This window comes from Primulina huaijiensis, chromosome 2 (genome assembly GCF_012295235.1).
Source record: "Primulina huaijiensis isolate GDHJ02 chromosome 2, ASM1229523v2, whole genome shotgun sequence".
NCBI classification, from domain to species: domain Eukaryota; kingdom Viridiplantae; phylum Streptophyta; class Magnoliopsida; order Lamiales; family Gesneriaceae; genus Primulina; species Primulina huaijiensis.
In genome coordinates, this window is record NC_133307.1 from 605,151 (window position 1) to 622,470 (window position 17,320).

The 17,320-nt window shown below is 32.2% G+C and overlaps 1 protein-coding gene across 1 annotated transcript; it reads left to right on the forward strand.

Annotated features, from left to right (window-relative positions):
* The first annotated feature begins 8,709 nt into the window (after positions 1-8,709).
* Positions 8,710-12,472, forward strand: LOC140962796 (probable serine/threonine-protein kinase WNK9). Its single transcript, XM_073421809.1, has 6 exons — positions 8,710-9,366; positions 9,682-9,909; positions 10,001-10,221; positions 10,658-10,815; positions 10,900-11,341; positions 11,455-12,472. Exons 1-6 carry the CDS (start codon positions 9,320-9,322, stop codon positions 12,072-12,074), a joined length of 1,716 nt encoding a protein of 571 aa, XP_073277910.1. The 5' UTR covers positions 8,710-9,319; the 3' UTR covers positions 12,075-12,472.
* Positions 12,473-17,320: the final 4,848 nt, after the last annotated feature.

A 17,320-nucleotide genomic window follows, 5' to 3' on the forward strand; every position in this document is an offset into this window, starting at 1 on the left:
GACAACACTGAGGCTCTATATGCTAGGGCTGTGCTTTGACTCGTTTACAGGCTCCAGGAGAGTCATCAGGTGGCGAGGTTGGGTACAATTGCGAAACATATAGGAGCCAGTGCATTGTAGTCGGGGATTCACCGCTCACCTGCGGGTGTGGATATCCTATGTGATCTGATGAAATTATAGTGCATGGAATCTCTGGCCAGAGTATGAGATGTACGTTAGAGAAGGAGTTCTCGAACGGTACATGCGATGCCACTATTTATAGTTGTCACATAGTTATCGAATTAATATGCAACCCTCGATGAACCAATGGTTGCAGATTCGATCGGGATATATGAGATGAAGGGACCGTAATGTACGTTAATCATAATCGGCTGGTTCTTGCAGCCACTATCAGTGATACCTAGGGGATCATGGGGCGATGCTACTAGACGCTCTTACCATGATCCGATTGGTGCAATCAGAAATGAGTTCTGACATTCTTGATCAAAGTGTTGATGAAAAGAATGGGGCTAACTAGGGTAAGTCCGAATAAAAGATTATGTCCAGAATCACAAAGAGTTGTGAACTCACGGCTAGCTGTATCCCTGAACCACTGAGGGTCACACAAGCACTGGATCGTTTGTTCCCGTTGAGAGAATAAATTCAAGAAGTTGAATTTATATTATATAGTAAAATCAAGGAGTTGAATTTATGATAATTAAATTTTGAGAGAATAAATTCAAGGAGTTGAATTTATAAAATTTGAGAATTTAATTTATTAAACTCAAATGTTGGGTTTATTAAATATTAAATTTTGGAGGTGATGAAAATTCAAGTGGTTGAATTTATAATTTAAACAATAAATTCAAATGTTGAATTTATAATGTATTTAATTTATTAAGTTCAAAAGTTGAGTTGATTAATTAATAAATTAAATATGGTGGGTACTACAAGTCCAACATAATAATTAATTTAAAGTTTTAATTGATCTTGATTAAATTAGTTGGACTAGCCCAATTAATTAAATCAAGCCCATTAATGTTAATTATGTAATTAGGCTATGACTTAATTATAAATAGGGGTTGCAAGTCATAACCCTAGCCTACTACAACCATTATTTTCGAAAACCACTCCTCCAAAGAAAGAAAAAAATCGACCACCTTCTTTTGAGAAAGGTTTTTGAGCCGTCTCTCAAATAATCTTCTCCTACGTTAAATCTCTTCTAATATTTCTAGTGCAATTTGGAAGGGGATCAAGCAATTCAGTCGTGGACCTGATTAAACGAAACGAAAGGAGTCTCTTGAAGAAAGTTCGTAGGGATTCATCAAGAGCTAATCCGTTTATACCGGATTAGTTGGAGCCAAGTGAATTAATTCACAAAGGTATAAATTTTCTAACATCCTATGTATGTTTATGAAAACCATACGAACGCCCTATCATATATATTTTGATTGTCAAAATAAAATAAAATTTTAAAACTTCCGCTGCGTTTGGGCGTGTAGAAAACCGAGATCCAACACTTGCACACTTATGTGAACACCGATGAGGTGATATTTACCTATTAGATATGGTGAAACATAGAAAAATGTACATCTAATGTGAGTGTCACCTCATCGATGGTCATATAAATGTGCAGGTTAGTGTGCAATATATCAAAATTGTCTACATAGATATCATATTATATTATATGTATCACAAAAACTTATGTATGATCATCTCACGAGTTAATATGAGACTAATCTCCTATCCGATTCGATCCGACTTATGAAAAATATTTTTTAAATATTCAAAGTATTATTTTTCACTATAAAATGGCTTTTGATATTGTGACGAACACTCGATCCAACAAAAAATTTAGCTCAAGATCATATTATATTCCAAAACTTGTTCATGAATGACATGATTTTTTTCTCATAAATTCGAGCCTTCAAAAGCTCAATACCGATTATGGTGATGATCATATTTTTATATAATAATAAAATTTTATGTACATTATTGAAAAATATTAATTTTTTTTTCTTCTTTTATTAAAATGGAACAACTTTCAATTCAAGCTCTCCCTCAAATAATTCAGCTCCTCACCTGAGTTTGGGTTCAGGAACTCGAATGAACTCAAATAGTGTAATGTTGAACTCTTGACATTCATTTTATAATAAACGGTAGCCGATGATAATAATGTGATTCAAATATTATAAATCATACAATAGACTTTGAGAAACGTCTCAATTGTTTGTATAGCAAAGACAATTACTATTCCCCGATAATATTTCCTCCAATAATTATGCCCCTATAATCAATAAAAATTAAAAATGTAACACTGGCTTTCATTGTAATTAACGTTAAATCTAGCACTTATCACTGATCTATTAAAAGTTATTGTTGGTGATAATAGTACGATTCAAATCTTGTATATGAAATAACAATCAAATATCATGTTTCGATTATCAACTTCTCTGGCAAAATAATCGCTCCCAACAAATCAAGTTGATTTTACTCAATTAAAGCTGCTATTCTCATATTCTTCACATTTATTCAGACGAGTAAAGAGTTGCATGCAACAACTTTTGGCACAAATAATGTAAAACAAAATTTGAAAGGATAACTTTTTATTACCAATAATTGTACGTATATTACGCAAGGGACTCCGTCAAAACACGGTCGAGTTTGAATAAATGAAATACAATTTTCGAGTTGAATTCGAGTAGCTCAAATTTTTTTTTGATAAAAAAAAAAAATCAATATTATTAGAATTATTATATTAGTCTTAATTTTTAAAATGTATATTTTATGCATTGATTTATTTCTCAACAACTACGAGTTGCAATTTCATCACAAGTCATTAATTAATAATTAGTCGAACTTGAAATTATCATTTGATAGTCTAAATTCAACTTTGTCAAGCTTGAACATAAGGAACTCATATCGAGTTCAAAAAATAATTTTTGATCATTTTTAATTTTGTGGAATATTCAATATAAGATTTTCAAACAATAAGAAAATCCACAACCCATTTGACAACAAGTTTATTAATTAATTAATTTTATTTTTTTAAAAAATTTCTTTGGACGAATTTAATTTGTCGTAGGCAATTCTTATCAAAGAAATAGTGTGTGGGGTTGGCGGAGCCATTCAATAATATCAAGTCAATCGTGATATTTGTCACATTTGACCATGTGAAGGCACATTTCAGCTTGCTTTTTCCAATATTAAGATTATCATTCTCTCGAGAAAAAGTATTACATTTGATTAAGATTGGTCAAATTAAACCAATTTTGTGGAAAATACGATGTAATTGTTGTTAGGAACATCTCTAACATGCTTGACAATGTCTGAATTTTCTATTATTAATCTAAATAATTATTCAAACGGGATAGCGGGTAGGCTCGCAACTTGCCGTAACTCGTGATGTCGTATCATAATTTTGTTGAGTTGAGAAATTACCAGCACAATTCACATATTTTAGGAGGCCAACTAGGTAGACTTCGTTGGCCTAACTAATTTTTTTTTTTTTTTTTTTTTTTTTTTTTTTTTTTTTTTTTNTGAGAAATTGACATTACAACCCGATCAATATATTTTATGTGATATAGCGAATCCGTGTGCCAGATGCAATGGACGATATATATTATTTAATTTTAATTTTCAAAAATTATATTGTTGTAAAATACATTTCCATTGATTTTTATGAGGAATGATATTCACACTACGTGTTTTATTAAAGACAAAAACATGTGTGAGACTGTCTCACGAGTCGTATTTTGTGATACGGATCTCTTATTCGGGTCATCCATGAAAAAGTATTACTTTTTATGCTAAGAGTATTACTTTTTATTGTGAATATCGGTATGGTTGACCCGTCTCACAGATAAAGATTCGTGAGACCGTCTCACAAGAGACCTACTCTTTATTAAATACAAAAATTTTGATTTTTAATTTTTTTTTTCTTTGACAATATTACCTTCATCCAATACTTTCCTTTTTTCTTTTCTTGATTCATACATTTCGTTACCTTCCTTTATTATAAAATGTTGATTTATAAAAAAAAAAACTGAAATGTAATATATTTGTATGATAACAAAAAAAAAAAACTTATTTGAATAGCCAGGCATGAATTTTTTGTATATAAAATAACTAAACTATATATAAAAATAAAGGGGCGTTAAAAATTTTCGCTAATTTTTAACTTCAAAATATTTTTACTCTATTTATTTTATGTTGATATATACTAAATCTTAAAAATTAATTGTTAGATTTATTAAATTTTAGTGATTTAACAAACTAAACCAAATTGAACTGATAATAATCTAGACTGAATTGAATATCAGCAAAATTGAAAGTATAAGACTAAATACGTTTGAAATCTAACTGATATCAATGTCTACTAGACTGATAGCTGAAAACCAATTACACTAAAAGAAAGTTGAGTTAATGAAGAAACATTATCTGAATAATCAATTAAACTATTCAGAATTACAAAACTGAATTACGAGATGGAGTCTTCAGTACCAACATACTCTAATTTGTCAGAAATCCGCTAACACTACCTACTGTGTACGAAATGTCAGAAAAGACATTGATGTGAAAAAGACGGGACTAGCGACTACCATATTTGGAATGGGTACAATATTTGATTTTACTAACCGTTGAATCCAAGTATATAAATAGAGGAACTTGCAAATCAGTTAAATTCTCTGGAATCATCGCATAAGTTTAGGTATTCAAGCTTTCAATAGTCCATTTGCTTTTGTTACATCTCAAAACGAGACACGTCATCGGCGTTGTTTAATAATTTAAAATCATTAAACAACAAGACATGTTGTACATAAATTAGTCAAAATCTAGTCTATTACATAAATCAAGACTGTTTTTACAGTACATAATATAAATACGGAATCGATAACATAATAGAAAATAAAATTAAAGTTCATCCTTGACACTTCATGTCTCCAAAAAATAAAATTTAAGTTCATCCTTGACACTTCATGTCTCCAACTTGATCAACAACCTCAAAACATGTGTTGTTCATCATCTTCCAACTGATCTTCGCTCTTATTTGGGGAGGTAAATAATGAGGGTGAGTGTTTTGGGGAAACAATCAGCATGTGGGAGTCAATAATACACAATAATATCAAAATATACAAATAATATGAGTTCAAGGTGACATATCGCAAAACATGTAGCAACATGAATCAAGACGAGACAAACAGAATTTGAAACAAGTCATCATATTATAACTGAAGTATAAACTTATACAAGACTCAGTTATTGATCTATTTATCCATGGTATACTGATCAGTCTCTAATTGTTACTTCTCTAAGGGAGTGATGTCATATATCGATTATTATAACCCACCGCATTAGGGATTCTAATAGTGCATTTTAAAATTTTCATAACATAACAAAAGAAATCATGCAAAACAAAATTTATACAAAATCAAATGACATGAACCGAGTAGTATACGGTTGAATTTACAAAAACAAGAAGATTATTATTTTAAACATTTATATAAGTCCACTTACTTGATTATTATATTCAAAAATGAGGGAATAACTATGCGAAAATCCGAACACGGATGCAGCTGGAATGCCTCAAACTTGGCTATTTGCAAAGCTTCGCGATGGAAAAAACTGGGCTTCAACGAATTTTCTACACGATTTAGCCTCAAATATAGCTGCTGAAATGGCTCGATCTTAGATGGAAGATTGCCTACTGAAAGGGCTTCGAAATGGATAGTGAATGGAATTTAAAACTAATCAGAATTATACTTTGAAATGTCATAACATTGGCTTCAAGACGCCACTGAAATATCGTAATTCCCGTAACACTTCTTGTTTGAAATATAACACACTCTGATGCTCGAAAATTGCAAGAATTTGGTGATGCTTTAGTTATGTTTTCCCTCAATCTTGGGCCACTATTTATAGGTGAAAATAGTTAGCTAAATAGGCAGGTGTTACCGCTCAATAATGACTGTTAATGGATCTTAAATCAGCTGTTACAACTCCTCCAAACCAGCTGCATGTGTCTTATTTAAATTTTTGAATTTGAAGGTTGCATCCTTGTATTTTTTTTGGTTGCGAGGCTGCTAAACAATGGGTCAAGTGACTTTTAATCATCTTTTATTTTACTATTACAACTTGGTCAATTCAATTTAGAATAATGGTGATTAAGTGGAGAGAGCACATTCTTCACATTTATTCCTAATGCATGAAATATTGCAAGGCTGAATTGAACTCGAGTTTTCACATTTTTCAAGATTTCTTAGCACATGCTTAAGTATTATATCTGATAATTGACTATCAATTTGTGCTTAGTTTTTCATTTTGAAATACTTGTAAACTGACAGTTACCGTATTGTTCATTGTTGTTTATATAAGTAAGCTAAACTAAGAGTTTTGCTTAGGCGGTGATAAAACCGTACTTAATCGAGTTGTTAAAAAATTATAATTTCCAAAGCCTTCTAGTGACATCATTCGTACAAGGAAGAAGATGGCGACATAGGAGTTAATCAAATCTACGAAAATCCAGAAACATCTTTGTGTTATTTATATTTAAGTCAGCTTATCCTTGATAACCCAACTATTTTTCTCCCTTAGCCATTTTTGAATATTCAATCTTTCACTTTAGCTTCCTTCCGCAAGAACTTATCTGATTAGCCAATTGATATTGACTTAACGAGCATTACAAATTCAATGTTTGTTAACCAAACTGAATTTTTGGACAAACTAATGTGATTGTTTATTCAATACACTTCTAATCAATCAAACGATCTTAACATTAATTAATTTAAGCTCATTTTTTAACAAATAATTTTAAAATAATATTTAAACAATAAATTTGATAAATAACATTTTATTTTAAGATAGTCTTCATATTTCTTTATATTGAATATTATGATTAATTGAAAGAATTAATTTTTCTATCTTATAGAAAAGTAAAAAGACATGTGATTAATTATAAAAATAATAATGAACGTCTTTTTATTTGAAAAATATAAAATAATAATGAATATATTAAGATGAAATAAAAGTAGTGGTATTCAGGTTAATTTACAATTTTCTTATTTTTTATTTGTATTTTATTTTATATTTATGGATATTAAAAAAATTAATGATAATCATTGAGTAGTTTTTGTTAGAAATAGTTTTTGGCAATATAATTTAGGAATTTGAGAGTTATTAACAAAATTATTTAGAAAAAACAAAAGTTAATATTATCAATTTATACACCAAAGGGTAAAGATGAAACACATTTACAAAACAATGGAGTTTAAATATCATATATTTATTTTTATATCTCAATATAATAATAATTATTTTTTTGAAACAATAATTATTATTACTTTTTACTAAATCATATCTTTACAAGAATAAACATCATATTATATTATGATTCAAAATATCATTATTTCACAATATTTATTTATTTAATTAATTAATAATAATAATAATAATAATAATAATAATAATAATAATGTATTGTTAGAATATTTATTTTACCCTAAGTTTTGCTGATCGACAAAATAAAAATATCGAGATGTTGCAAGAAACCAGTCGATACATTGTTTTTCAGGTTTCTGACTGCTATGTGAAGTCGGTGCTCTATTCATCACCAACTACAAATCATCTATCTTCTTACCTCTTTTTATTAAATACAATCAATTTTTTAAACCTCCCAGAGACTACCGTTTATAGTAAAAGTACATTACTAACACATAAAGTGAGATTTTTTCCCAAAGTGACTTAAGTCAAACCATTTTTCAGAAGTTATGAGCTACGAGACGATAAAGCAAATGAGACTTTTAATGGTATTTATTACAATGTACAATGCTAATAAAGACAAATTTGTTCTGTCGAAAATGGTACAAGTGATACTTGAAAATCATATATGAGGGTTTAAGCTTCCTAACTTTAAATATATTGACGTAGACTCAAAGAACCTCTTTTGGAATTCACGCATTTTTACAATTTGCATTATCACAAGATTTCTTAACATTTTTAAACGATCAAAATATTTATTGCTCACTTAGCACACTCTTATCAGAATACATCATATCATTCAAGAATCACTATGTGATGTTGTATCCAACTCTAATTGTCAAGTCTAACCGTTGTGTTTTGTATTTGGTGTTCCGAGAACCGAGAGTTCTTAAATATTCAGAGTTGTAAATTGATCACTAACAGTTTTATTTAAGTAGTGATAAGTCTTAATTGAAGTGGATTGTTACAAGACGTTGTAAAACAAAAATATTTCAGTTAAAACTTTCCTGTGTTGAAGAAGAAGTAACATGTGAGTTTTATCTCTGAACATCCTTAAAAACACTTGTGTTATTTCATTACACATTTAATATTATTGCAAATTTTATTTCAAGCCGTTTATTGTTAAACTGTCAAATATAATTCATCACTAGTCAAGCCGAACAGTTTCCATACTTACGGTTTTTAGTAGTCTATCAAGTCTAGCCGTTCAAGAATACTATTGACAAGTCTATCATCCCTTTAAATTCTAATCTGATCACAATATATATACTTTCGGAAAAATAAATTACTATGATAATGATTTTTATATATAATAGTAATTATTTTATACATGTACAGTGTCTGTTGCTATTTCTTCTTATCTTTCTAGAGTTTTAAATGCCAACGAAATAAAATTATCCATAAATTTATTATGCTAATTAATATGCATACACATATTATTATAATTATAATATATAAAATGAGACTCGATCAGAGCAAAAGAGCGGAGAACGAGATCCAGAGCTTTATCCACTCGGCAAGACCAAGAAAATTGATCTGAGTTTCTTTTTGTTCTCCTTAAAATTTCCCAATACCAATGTTATAATAATCAATCTTTATTTAATTGTTTCTTTCTAATTCCAACCTGTTTCAGCTCGTCTTTGTGATTGAAAATTTCACGCACAGACAGACAGACAGACAGACAGACACACGTTAGGAGGTGAACGCTGTGTGCGTGTTTTTTTTTTTATTAGTATCAATTTTACAGCTCGTGATGAGCTGAAAAAGTTTGCATTATCTAAAGGAGCAGAAAAGCAAGAAAGTGAGGTTTTTTGTCTGGATTTGGGTTTTGGAGCGGTAGATTTGACTATCATTTGTGGGGAGGAAAGCATTGTCCTTTTACTGGGCTCCTTTATGCCTCTTCATTCTCTCAAAAATTTAGATACCATTTTTGGGATAATAATTGATTTCTTGGTACTCATTCCTGATTGTGGAGCCTACTTTTACTCCCTCTCTCTTTTCGTAAGAGAAATAAGATAAGATTAGTGTTTTGAAATTGTATCGAATTTAGAAGATATGAGTGGTGTCATGGATCTTGGTCTTGATGATTCTGAGTTTGTTGAGGTTGATCCCACTGGAAGATATGGAAGGGTATGCTAATTTTATTTGTCATTGGTTCTTTCCGTTTTGTATTTTTTGATGTTTTGCTGTTCGTTTCTGTTTCCCAAGTTTGACTTTTTACTAATGAATTTCTGAGTTTCATTTTTTCTGTCCTTTCTGTTCTTGATTGCAGTACGATGAAGTTCTTGGTAAAGGAGCTTCAAAGACTGTGTATGTATCTAAAATCCCTGCATTGGCTTTTGAAAAAAGCAGTACTAAAATTTTGATGCTAAATATATTGGCATAAGATGCGCCCCCCAAGAATTTTAATTATGGGCTAGTTTAATCTATTCAATTTGGTTACAGTTATAGAGCTTTTGATGAGCATGAAGGGATTGAAGTAGCTTGGAATCAAGTGAAACTTTATGATTTCTTGCGAAGACCTGAAGATCTTGAAAGACTCTATTGTGAGATACATCTACTCAAGACTTTAAAACACAGTAATATTATGAAATTCTACACTTCTTGGGTTGATATTGCCAATAGGAACATCAATTTTGTTACAGAAATGTTCACTTCTGGCACTCTGAGAGAGTAAGAACTCATTAGATAATCTGATTTTTGAGTTCTTTGATTTTTCATATACATAGGATTTATGGGACCTCACAAATTTTACAATTTATAGGTATAGGCTGAAACATAAGAGGGTTAATATCAGAGCAATAAAGCACTGGTGTAGGCAGATTTTGCAAGGTCTTCTTTATCTCCACAATCATGATCCTCTAGTCATTCATAGAGATCTCAAGTGTGACAATATTTTTATTAATGGGAATCAAGGTGAAGTAAAAATTGGTGATCTTGGCCTTGCTGCAATTCTTCGGAAATCTTGTGCTGCGCGGTGTGTAGGTATGATTCCATTTCGTTAAAGCTTCTTGAAATCTTGTTTTATGTCATATATATCTGCTTGGGCAATTGTTTTGTCATTCCCTGTGGTTTTTTTATTATACAACAATTGAAACATTGCATTTGGGATTTGCCGTACGTATATTATGCAATGATCGAAACCAGGCATTTGAGAGCAATTATTGTCTTTGCCGTTCTATGTGGTTACTTATATAATCCAAGTATCCAATGGTTGAAAGTTGGAGTTTCGGTTATTTTGTTGTCTGTTTTAAAGATTTGAGCTGTATGGGTGCCACCAACCATAATTAACCATTAATAAAGTGCCAAGGACTCAGTTCATCCAATATATTTAGCGAAAGTGATGAATTGGTTTGATTGCTGGAAATCTTGTTTTATACGTTTTTCGTTTCTTGGCTTTTAATATGATCAATATAATCAGGAACACCGGAGTTTATGGCTCCCGAGGTTTATGAAGAGGAATACAATGAACTAGTTGATATTTATTCGTTTGGGATGTGCATTTTGGAAATGGTGACTTTTGAATATCCTTACAGCGAATGCAGCCATCCAGCTCAAATCTACAAGAAAGTGATATCAGTAAGATCCATACATATTTCTTTTCCGTAAATTCAAAATCTATCGATAAGGGATCATATTTAGAGAGGTTTCATTTCATCTCAGGGAAAAAAACCGGATGCACTTTACAAAGTTAAAGATCCTGAGGTACGCCTATTTGTTGAGAAATGTTTAGCAACAGCCTCTGACAGACATTCAGCATGGGAGCTTCTGAATGACCCCTTCCTCCAAATCGACGATTATGCTCATGATTTGAGGCCATGGAACTATAATAGAGATTACAATGAAATAAGTCCGGTTTTAAGGCGCACGCTCTCGAGTGTTCATCATAGTACCACGAGTTCATCAGTCAATGGTTACTCACATCATCTTAGTTATGAACAAGAAAATGATTTTGATTACCACACAGTCGAATATGAAGCACATGAACATGATTTTTTCAAAAACCCCGAGGATGGTCACTTGCAAAATGTAGATATTACTATAAAAAGTAGTAAGGGATCTGAGGATGATATCTTTCTGAAACTCAGAATTGCAGATAAAGAAGGTAAGTTTTAGGGTCATTTTAATCAAAGTGTAGAAGTTCCATTTTCTTCATTTTGGTGCATTTATTGGGCGGATTTATTTATTTTTTTTGTGACAATGAACTTGTCATTGCAGGTCGTGTTCGAAACATATATTTCCCTTTTGATATTGAAATTGACACAGCTGTGAGTGTTGCGACTGAAATGGTTTCCGAGTTGGATATCATGGATCAAGATGTGAATAAAATAGTAGAAATGATAGATAATGAAATTGCTTCCTTGGTACCGGAATGGAAAAGAGTACGTAGCATGAACAGTTGCTGCCAGAATTGTGCTTCAGATGTTTCTCTTGTTGGCTACAAGCCAGGAAAGAGTCAGCACATTTTTGAATGTTCTGAACACAAATGCGGTGCTATACATGGCCGTTTTGAGGAGATTACATATCAATCTGAAGCATCCGAACAAAATTTTACAGATGGTGCACCTATGTGGTCGAGTGAATCTGATGGCACATGCCACACTGATACATGGGGTCAAAAAAACAACCCTGATTTCAGTTTGTGTTTTAGTAACACCCATGATGATTTTGAGCAATCAAGAGACGATAAATATGCTAGTATTAGAACTATGGTTGAGGAAATTGAGTTAGGAGAGGATGGCGAGAATGAGATTAGGCAAGAGCTGAGGTGGATCAAGGCAAAGTATCAAATGGAGTTGAGGGAGCATAGTGATCAAGAACCCGGGGTCATCTTGTAAAGAACAAGTTTGGATTCTGAACACTGAAAGAAAGATAGTTTGTGATTGATTTGGTGTCGCGAAAACAAGAAATTGGTGATGAATCTGGCCTTAAATCATCTTCTCAAGGGAAGCCTTCTTCTATGAATGAGACCCATTTCACGAGAAAGAACACGGTATGAACCTGAAATTGTACCAGGAAGAGTCGGTGTATAGTTCTTGTAGTACCTCTCACATCGTCATCACCAATTTTTATTGCTGCTCACACATTAACTTCACAGGGCTAATTCTCTACCAGTCGAGGCAACGGATTTTTTAGAGTGGAAAATGGTAATGACTGGTTGGTGTATTCATTTGAAGAGAGTTAGTTCAGCTTGTAGATTCTCAATGGTAAGTTGATGTACATTACTCACTCATTATTAATTCTTAATATTCATGTGAACTGGATGATTACATCAGCTTAACTTTTTATAACTTTATTTGTTTAGATATATGTACACTAAATTTTCTAATTTAAGTTTTGAAACATATTTGTAGAAAATGTTATGTTAATTCAACTGGATATCGAATAATCGTAACCAAACGAGAATAGAGATCAACTAAAAAAAGTATTACTTATTATTGTAAATATAAGTAAAGTTAGATCGGTCTCTCAGAAGAGATCTACTAAAGAAAAAATGTTTTTCTAACTTCCGGTGTATTCAATATATATTTTTATTATTTATTTTTGTATATTTTAAAAGTTTAGAGTATTCTATCAAGACTTTTGTATATATACTATAAAAATGTGAGAAATTTCGTGCTTGTCCTCGTATGACATTTATTCTCATATATCCGGTCTATAATTAGAATAATATAATCTTATTTTTTTACCCTAAATACACCATTAATTCGTCGGTGTTGACTTCATGGTGTACAAGGCTTAGTCGACTTGTGTATTTGAGATTATTTGAAGATAAATTTCTCACTTAATTGAGATAATTAAACTAGATTAAGAAAAGTTTCTTCACTATTTTCTTTATAAATTTTAATGACTACAATTTGCGTTTTATTCACGAGTCTAATAACTTCATTGCTAAATAATAAATATTTTTATGGCTGATAAATGACCATAAAAAGGGTTGTAATGGCCATGGATGAGAGCCCTTTCAGCTCACCTCCTTGCCCTACAATACGGCTCCCAAGCTAGACCAAAAAAATCACACAAACAAGCTAGACCATCACTAAACAGCATAATTTGAACATTAGACTGTCATTTTAGAGAAGATTCAGTAGCAGTTTTGAGCAACTTTCTTTCCTAATGTCATGAGCAAAGTTCTGTCCGAATCCAAGAAAAGTTGGGTCCGAGTTTGAATAAGTTTTAGTTCAACTTTCGAGCCACGGAACCCAAGCATTCAAGCAAGATTTGGTGATTCCTAAGATTCCAAGTTGTATAGGTAAATGTAATTAGTGTACCCATAAACTGGTGCGTGTGTGTACGTAATATGTTAAATCTCGTGATTTGGTGATTCCTAAGATTCCATTTGATAACACTTTATATTTTTCACTTTATTACAAGTATTCAAATTAAACAGCTGCACATGCATGCATGCCTGCATCTTCTGTTCAATACATATGCGCACCACCACCAATATCATCCCATTGCTCCAGTATTTTAAAATTTTGGTTATAATGGATCGTCTCACAATATAATTTATGTTACGTGATAATATTTTATTTTTTGGAATTTAATTTTTAAGTTGCAATATACCGATCACACATTTATCCTACAACTTTATTATTTAATATAGAAATGCATATCTTATAGGATTTCATAAAAATTGAAGGGAAATATAATTTCCATGTTAAATTTATTTCTCAAGATATATTTTTCCTTGTTAATATGATATTTAATATTTAATTATGGTTTTGTCTTTCTAGATAATTATGTTAAGATTTTATTGTGATATAATATCTTTCTTAAATATAATTTCATTCTTGATAAGATTATGTGGAATATTGAGTTTGTCTTTTCTAGATATTATATTTATGATAAAGATCTTGAAGATATGATATTATTGATTTAACTCTTGATTTCTTTATTTTCTAGATTTCCTTGTGATATGAGGTGAATTATAAATAAGAGAATTCTCCTCATGCAAAAGGGGAAGTGCTTGGGAGTTTTCGTGAGAGAAGAGAGGAAGAGAAGAGAGAGAGAAGAGTTATTTTTCGTGGAGATTTTCGTGAGGAGTTTTTCGTGAGTTGTTTTTCATGGAGGAGAGATTTTCGTAGGAGATTTTTCGATCTATTGATCGTGTGTTTTTCACTCTTCACTTGAAAGTTTTCGTTGCTGCATATTGTGTGCACTTTGCTCGTTGTGAATTTCAGATAAAATATACTACAAGGACGTTGCTTTTTTGAATAGTGCAGTTGCAAGTGTTGCCTTGAATGTTGGGAACATCTGCAGACAACATCCGTAACGAAGTTGGCTGAAGATCGTTTTCATAGATTCTCTTTTGGCATCACATTTTTAGCTTTCTTGTTTAAGTTTTATTCTGGTTATTTGTTTTAGAAAGCAGTTGTTTTCTCAATTTGTTGAGAAACTTGATTTTTGTCATAATCACTAGTGATAGGTTTTTGTGTAAACATTGTGGTTTTCTATTGATTAATTTTTGCCATAAGGCACGGCACAAGTATTTATACTTGTGCATATTTAACCTTGTCCATCTATTTATTTAAAGTCGATTTGTTTTACACACTTTAAATTTCCGCTGCATGTTGTCCGAGATGTTGTAACATCTGGCACAACACATAATTATGATAAAACACGAATTCACGATTTTACATCCTAGTCTGATATTATTATTATTTTTGGTATCTGTCGAACACAATAATTCCTAATAAGTGGTATCAGAGTCTACTCTTGATATACTAAGTGTTGATTCTGGTTTTTTGTTTTGTTTGACAGAAATATTTAAATGGCCACCTCCTTGACTGCACTGTTAAAAGACAAACGCTGGCTGCAAGTGAACCCGTTGGGTGTTGCCCTAGGTGTTGCCACTCTTGGCCGCAACATCTGCGAAAAATCAGTCTGTTTAAAATCTACAGCTTCTGGAAATTCGAATGTAGACGATGAATTGGAAGCTGATGAAGAAGAAATTACTCTTGAGAGCGTTCAGAAACTATATGAAGAGCTTTTTGAAGACTGGACCAAAAGAAACAAGTTAAACTCAACCCTTATAAAAGAGAACACTGATCTAAAAGCTGTGGTTGCCAAACTTGAAGTAATCTTGAGCAAAAAGGACTTAGAACTGGGTAAGAGCAAAGAAGAGCTTCAAAAGGCAACTGAAACTTTATCAAAGTTCAATACGAGCACATCCAAGCTTGAGTCCATATTTTTGATGGGAAGAGATGACAAGAAAGGCTTAGGCTTCAAAGACAGTGTGTTTGAAATTGGTGAATCTTCCAAGTCGATTGTTTTTGTGAAAGGAAAGGCTGATACATCTCCACAACCACAATCCAAGTCACCAATCAAATGCTCTCCACCAAAAAGACAACCTGCTGCACCCGTCCCTAAGAAAAGAAAATGCAGGTATGTATGTCATTATTGTTTTAAGTCAGGTCATATCAGGCCCTACTATTTTAAACTCAGGGAAGACTGCTTGAATCGAAAGTCGAGCCAGATGTTGCCCCGAATGTTGTCCAACACTTCCTGCAACACCTTCCACCATCGACCTACAGTAAGACAAATTTGGGTCCCAAAGGTAAAAACTCACTGTAAAGTTGTCTGTACTTCGTTAAAAACTAATACTGCAGGTCATTGGTACTTTGATAGTGGAAGTTCACGCCACATGACAAGATCACGAGAACATCTCACTGATTATGTTGATCAAAAAGGTGGTAGAGTAACCTATGGAGGGGTAGCTAAAGGAAGAATTGTTGGAAAGGGAACATTGAATGTTGAAGGACTACCAAAGCTCCACAATGTGCTTCATGTTGAAGGATTAAATTCAAATTTGATAAGCATAAGCCAATTGTGTGGTGATAATTTGCTTGTCAAGTTTGATAAATATACTTGTGAAGTTTTTGATGAAACTAATATGTGCATTATGACATGTACAAGGTCTTCGGATAATTGCTATCAAATAGGTGAAGAACTTTCATGTAAACATGCACAAATTACTGAACTCGACCTTTGACATCAAAAACTCGGTCATGAAAATTTCAAAACCTTGAAAAATTTGAGTAAGTACGATGCAGTCCGAGGTATGCCTAATCTTTCATTTGGTACACCATATGTTTGTGGCGATTGTCAAAAGGGTAAGCAAACTCGCGTGTCACACCCAGTGTTGCCATCATCTGGGACAACACGTTGTCTGGAGTTACTACACATAGATCTCATGGATCCTATGGAAGTCGAAAGCTTTGGAGGAAAGAAATATTCTTTTGTATGTGTCGATGACTTTTCACGGTTTTCTTGGATAAGCTTTATGAGGGAAAAGTCAGACACATTCGGTGTGTTTAAAAAATTGGTTACAAGGATCACAAATTTTCATAATTTGAAGGTGAGAAGGATCAGGACTGATCATGATCTGAAAAAGAAAACAGCTGAAGATGATGTGGAAGACCTTTTGGAAATTCCCATCATATTGGAAATTGCAGGTGTTGCCCCAGATGTTGTTACATCTAGCACAACACGTGACACTGAAGTCACTGAATTTGAGAAAAAAACACACAGTGATGATAATGCAGTAGATGATGGACAGAATATTCCAAGTAAAATTCAGAAAGACCATCCATCATCTCAAATAATTGGAAGTGTGCATGCAGAAGTCCAAACTCGAAAGAAAGAGAGAGTGTATTACCGCAAGTTGGCTAGACTTATATGCATGAGCTCTACATACTCACAGGTTAGATTTTCATGTTTTATATCCAATTTTGAACCTAAAAATGTTGATGAAGCTTTAAAAGATGCATTTTGGATTAATGCAATGCATGATGAGCTTGAGCAATTTGTTCGAAATTATGTGTGAAATTTGGTTCCACCTCCTGACCATGGTAACATAATTGGTACAAAATGGATTTTTAAAAATAAAACTGATGAGTCGGGAAACATCATTAGAAACAAAACAAGGTTGGTTGCTCAAGGGTATACACAGGTTGAGGGGGTTGATTTTGATGAGACCTTTGCTCCTGTTGCCCGGATTGTTTCAGTCAGACTATTGCTAGCTATTGCATGCTACATGAAAATCAAACTTTTTCAAATGGATGTTAAAAGTGCATTTTTA